General features: G+C 35.0%; 1 protein-coding gene across 1 annotated transcript in view; it reads right to left on the bottom strand.

Annotated features, from left to right (window-relative positions):
* Positions 1-1,754: 1,754 nt before the first annotated feature.
* Positions 1,755-6,567, bottom strand: part of LOC131072914 (anaphase-promoting complex subunit 1) — a 310,855-nt gene continuing 306,042 nt past the window's right edge. Inside the window, exons 35-37 of the mRNA XM_058009211.2 lie at positions 2,899-2,977; positions 2,679-2,777; positions 1,755-2,539 (exon numbers count right to left, since the gene is read on the bottom strand). Coding sequence (XP_057865194.2) covers positions 2,108-2,539; positions 2,679-2,777; positions 2,899-2,977 — 610 coding nt within the window. The 3' untranslated portion in view covers positions 1,755-2,107. The remainder of the gene's footprint in view (positions 2,540-2,678; positions 2,778-2,898; positions 2,978-6,567) is intronic.

The following is a 6,567-nucleotide window of genomic DNA, read 5'->3' as shown; positions in this document are numbered from 1 at the left end:
ATGTTTCCCAACTAAGTTTGTTGTGGAAATCAAGACCAAGGTACTTATATTCATTGACCACCTATAAGAGGTTGCCTTCAAAAACAAATTCCCTATGAACCTTCTTTCTCGTCAAGGTAAAACTCATGACCTTAGTTTTGCTAGTGTTCACCTCCATCCCCACCTCATGACAAAATAGCTCTAGAGCTTTTAAGTGTTCCCTCAAATCTGTGTTGTTTTTTCCATTAAAATAAGATCATCAACATAAAGAACCAACTTTATAACATAATTGGTCAAGTAAACCCCCCCACCATCAAATTTGTCTATCCATTCATCTAATTTGTCAATGTATATTCTAAATAAGTAGGGGATAATGGGCATCCCTGCTTGACCCCAATATCATTTCCAATACATTGAAAATCTATGTTTGATTCGAATTTTAACCCAAACTTATTCATACAACTTATGAACGACGACACTGTCTTGTTTTGGAATTTCCAATTCTTCCATTCTACTCCACAATTTGCTTCTAAGTACTGTATGAAAAAGGTTTTTGAAGTCAACAAAACAACAAAAGATCTCCCCTCCCTATTTATCCCAAACCTTCTCGATCAAGTGTCCAAGTGTCAAGCAATGGTCAATGGTAGAATGATTTGGTCTAAAGCCCACTTGCCCTTTCACCCTCTTTCCCTCCTTTTCAGCCCAAACACTATTCCAGTTTTCTATCATGCTCCCAAAAAGTTAACCAAAAAAAATGATTGATCATTATAATTCGATAATTTGAAGGATTGTTAATGTCAGTGCTTTTGAGCAAGGAGATGACAACACCAATCCAATTCATCAAAAACCCGTACTGAATGACCCCGCTAAATATTCTTTTAATGTGAGGCATTAGGAACTCCGAGCCCCATTTTAAGTGTTCTACTCATAGACCATTTATGTCTTGAGCCTTACCCATTGCAAGCTTCTTTACTCCTTTAAAGTTTTTCAAAGAGAAAAGTTCAGCTCTTGAACTGATCATTGGAGGGTTGTCTGGTTGTCTTTATCTTGTCCTCTCTCATATAGTTGCTTTGCATACTCTCCATTCAAGATCTGTGATATTTCTTTTATTCATGTCTTTTGCTGCAGTTCTTTCCAACAACCTCTTGGATTGTGCCTCCCAAGCAAAATCAACTCCTTTCTTCTTGTTTGCATATAAACTTTTTTTTCAGTCTGACCAGCTTTACATATTCCCTATTATTAATCCATATTTTGGCCGTTTTCTTTGCTGCCTTACAATCCTTATCATACCAGGGGTTTGCTGGAAAGCTATTTTTGTTGCTTCTTTTAGGCCCAGACCTTTGGATTGACCATCCCATTGGTTCTCACTTTGTGCAGTTGTTTTTCAAGTGTTTTTTTGAAAGGTTTCATGGTTTTCATGCATCAAAAGGATTGTACCTTGAGTAGTCTCTTTCTTTTCATTTTGTTGCATTTTCTCTTGATGTTGAAGATCTTTTTGTATGCTGATCTTTACATGTATTGAACTTTGATCTGATTGTACCTTGACTTCATAATGAAACCTGATTTTATTCTTGATAGTTCTTGGATAGAATTTCAGGTAATGGTTACATTCTAATACACCCCATCAAACCTAGGGCACCTTGAAATATTTTTAATTGATCGAGAAGCATCATTGATTTGCAACAAAACAAATTTGCATGATAGTTTTCTGGTTCAAAAATACCTTACTGTAACTAGTCAAAATTTGGCTTTTCGATACCAGAAAATCGTGCAGATCAATGGTAAAAGCATTCTTATATTCATTAGAAACAAAGAACAGCAGTAGCATTATTAAAATAAAAAATATTTACAGCAGCAGAATACAAAGCGTAAAATTCTGCCATGTATAGAGAGTTGAAAAGGCTTGCATCCCATCTCACAGGTCAAAGGTTTTTCAATCTCCTCTGAATAATATGATACATAAATCATTTTTCGTATGTTTGGTATTAGATCTTTCAATAATAACTTAACCTTTCTGCTGAGGCCTTCCAATACAATTGAAAGCATATTAAAAATTATCCTTGAAATATAAAATTCAATGTCCCAGGACACTTGACCATTCTCTGTTGAATGAGATGTTCCTAGACACTTACGGATAGCATTCATCTATATGAGCAAGAGCACGGACATGTGTGCCTGGTAACATTGATGCCAAGAAAGGCATCCTAGGATGATCCTTTGAAGATGCAAGACATCTAGGAAGGCACTCTGTTAACCTTTGCATGGCTAAATTTACAACAGGAGGAGGTGGCATGTCATACCACCTAAGATAAATAGCAAGAAACATGCCAGGTTGAATTCTATTCTGATTAGGTTCCACTAGGGAAGGCCATTTTCCATTGAGCAAATAATCAGCAAGATCAATGTAACGATTATCTCCATCCATCCGCAAACAACGCCAATAATTAAGTATGTCTTCCACACGCTTTGCAAGAGTTGCAAGAAAAGTAGATTGAATGAGCTCTCCACTGGCATTCTGTAGTTTACCACTAACTAGAGCTCCACTGTACGCCACTGCCACCTGCAAGAAAGATCAAGACATTAATAAACTTTCATTGAAAGCGATAAAGTTGTAGGATTAAAGAAACAAAGCAATGGGCATTTACTTAATGACCATATGGAATATTAAGATGGTCTTATTTCCATAAAAGGTAAAGAACCTGCAGATTGGAAAGAGCTAAGGTGTCATTGCACATAATTCCTTGACTTGATGCATACTCAGCAAGCGAGCCAACTGTTGTGAAGAGGTAAAGATATGTCTGAGATTGAAACAGAAAAATTTCAGCTACGTATCATAATTGGTTTCCAAATGGAGAAAACATTATAATGCCCGAGGAAGAAAAAGAAATTCTCTAAAAGATGCAATGAAATGAGAGGCACCTGTAGAAGGGCTGGCCGATCTGCGCTGACACATTCAAAGAGAACTTGTACACAAAACTCTTGGAATTCATTTTCAGTCCTGCAAATTCAAGGATTCCCTCTTCCAATTATGATGCCTCATTGATATTAAATTTGTCCATTTCTCCTCCAATATTAAAATCTACTAGTCAAGTTATTGGAGTTATGTTTGTGTGATTACCATATAAAATCTTTGGAAATCAAACTTCATTTAATTGATAATATGTCAATTGAATTCTGATATATAAGCAGGTTCTATCTAGAAGACTAATGCAAGAGGCTCCAATTTGAATGATTTGTTTATATTTCATCCTGTTTGACTCGATTTTATTTGACTCTTCCTCTGTTTCATTTTCCTTGATGGTTAATGCACATATAGATATAAATTGAAAGAAGCCTAGCCCAAACAAGGAAACTTGATAAACAGAAAAAGAAACTGAAAAGCAAGGGGTTATTTCAACAGCTTAGAAAGAGACTGATGAACAAATCAGAGACAAGCTGTAAAGTCATGGGAAGAGAAAATAGAAACAGAAAGCACAAGTGAGCGAATAAAATGTTGCAGGTGATGGTTGTCTTATTTAATAGTTAACTAGTAACACGAGAACATTAAAACAGTCTTAACTAGAAGATAAATATACCACTAGCTGGATGCTTTATCGCATCTCCCTTAGCTACTTTCCATAGATGATGGTCTTTTGGACAATGAATAAGGCACGAAATATGGCATATTAAAAAACAACTTTCATTCAGAAGTCGCAATAGAAAAGGCATACGTATATACTGTTGGAAAGGTTGTCATTGATGTCAAGAAGGTAAGTAGACAATGTTATAAATAAGTTTGTCATCGATGTCAAGCATGGAAATATTGTTATACAGTGATAAGTTATAGCTCTATTGATGCCTTGAGAAAGCTCTTGTATTATTGAAGTTGATGCAATAGGTTTGATAGTGAATGATATCTATTATGTTAATATCTTACTATGTGTAAGACTATGATGAAGAATATCAACAGCAAAATCAATATGAAGATAGCTGATCTGATTGGGCCATAAAGCACTAGGCAATATGTTTGAAGACGATAGAAGTCAAAACAGTTAAAGTCTATAAAGGAGAAGCAGTTCATATTATATAATGCAGCAACTAGCTTGTTAATGATAGCAATGAATGTTTGTAAAACAAGTGTTAGCGATCATGATCGTGTCAAGAACAGCGACTAAAAGAATACAAAACAGACCACACGGTGATCCTTTATGCAGCGTAATTAATTATTCTCAGATAGCAAGTTTCATTTAGAATGAATGGCGACTTCATGGAGTTCAACACATGCAGTGAACATGAACAGCGACCTCCTTATGACAGCGATCATGTTAGAAGAGTTTCTAAGAGAAGTGATTAAATATAGTGATGGCAAAATTAATGGTGCTTTCAGAATGCTTGGAGTAAGACATACTGATTCAGATGCTCTAGTCATGATAGCGAGGATAATAAATATCAAAGTCGTGGTCATGGAGGAAAACATTTATTAAGAAATTCAAACATTCAAGCAGCAATACTTATTCATATAAGGAGCGATGAAAATATAAAGGGCGGAGACCAGACTTCAAAGAAAGACTGTTATTGTTTGCCGAGGACGTGAATAATATTCAAGCAACAAATTCATGAAGGTTAAATCCTGAAGGCGGCAGGGATAATTACCATACAGCAGTGGCTTTGATCATATTTTAAAACCAGTTATAAGTCAGCAAACTGAAGTAAGTAATGGTGTTAATAACAATGGACGGTAGCATGTTCATGATGCAAGCGATGATTGTTAAAATACGACTTCACATCCATGGTGAAGATATGCAGAGAAATACGGCAGTATACAAATTATTAAAAGATGCGAGTTAAAGGCCGACTACAAATGAGAAAGGTGCGAATATTTTAAGATGTGAAGGTTAATTAAAGACAGTGATGACCATTAAGATAAAGCATCGATTTGATACATATAATCTACGGTGACTGAAGGATACAATCAGACAGCACGTATTTGTTAAGAAATAAAACACTAGTTTAGAGTGACTTAATTAAGGGATACGAATTATATATTACATTCGAACAGATGTTAATAAAGACTGGTTCTAAATGATATCGCTGAACATATGTTAAAGGCAAAAACCCGATGGGGTGTCTAAATGATGCGACTTCATGAAAGAAATAATTATAGCAATCAGCGACTTCCAGAGAATGACCAGCGAGAGCAACATACAAAGACGCAGATTATGATATGTTCCTAAGTCAATTACATTGAAGAGATATTGAATGCATCGCTAATTATTACATTGACAAAGATAGCGATCAGCATTAATCGGCAAAAAATAACAGGCAATAATTAAGATGATTAAAGACAGTTGAAAAGGCAGCGATTACCCACTATTGAATAAAAAAGTCAGCAATCTGTATGGAGATTTGTTAATGAAAGGGTGTAAACAATGATTAAATGATTTGGTCAAGTCAACGCTTATGTGCTGTGCGATATTCTTAGACAAGTGATTTAATTCTTATATGAAACGATTAAGTTTCATTCAACAACGGTGCACATTGATAATAAGAAAAGTGATATAAATTAAGAACAGTGGACATTGATAATAAGACGAGCGATATAAATTAAGGAGTAGCGATAACAAGGATTTCATCCATGTTCTATGTTTGACAAAGTCACTACCTTGGACGAGGATTGAGAACAAGATGCGACCTTTAATGATTACATAGTATATGCTAATCAACCGATAGCTATAACCCACGATAATTTAACATATCCATTCATCGATTAAGGAAAGGGCATTATTACTGGTCATAACCATTGATACAAAAGGATGCAACCCTCCAGAAAGTTACGTGAGAAGTATATTAAGGAATTAAAATCATTTTGTGAGTATAAGTTGTATGTGTGTGAAGAATAAAAAAGGTATGAATATAATACTGTGATAAGAATCGAAAGTATAAAGGATAAAGGAGGACACTGCTGCATATGTATGGAGTGTGCAAGAAATATAGTGTATGTTGAGTATGAAAAACATGTGTAAGTGCTGTGTAGGAAAATATTGAAAAGAAAAATTCAGGCATGTGGAGAAATATTAAGTGTGGGAATATGATATCTAGATAATAATACAGAAAAACAAAAAGGATCTCAGAGCTGTCTGAGTAATATGATAAAAGAAAATAAAATGCATACACCTGAGAGTGAGAGCAGAATATTAAAAGGGAGAATAGATCTCTATTGAGCAGACTTGCAGAGGAGTTAAGGATCAGTTTTGAAGACAGAGAGTGTGATCTCCTTGTGATAAAACTGTGATCAGCAATATAAAAGATACTGTTACAGATTTCTGAGCAGATATATATGTATGTGCAGATTTGAAAAAGTATATGTAGATTTAAAGAAGAAAGAGGAGAATAAAGGAGATTATAGTATCTATCATCTGTTGGTACAGCAACATTTTCAAGGTGGAAAATCAGATTTACGTGAAGTGGGAGTTGGTGCTCACAAACAAACTTAGGGGTTGGTGCCTATGAACATTGTAAAAGGAGAAACTTATAAAAGCATTAATTTGCCGTGGTTTTCTCCCATAAGGATTTCCACGTATCTATCATGTTGTTCTACTTGTGTTCAGA

This window comes from Cryptomeria japonica, chromosome 11 (genome assembly GCF_030272615.1).
Source record: "Cryptomeria japonica chromosome 11, Sugi_1.0, whole genome shotgun sequence".
NCBI classification, from domain to species: Eukaryota; Viridiplantae; Streptophyta; class Pinopsida; order Cupressales; family Cupressaceae; genus Cryptomeria; species Cryptomeria japonica.
The sequence above is the reverse complement of the archived record's forward strand: the minus strand, read 5'-3'. Positions and strand labels throughout refer to the sequence as shown.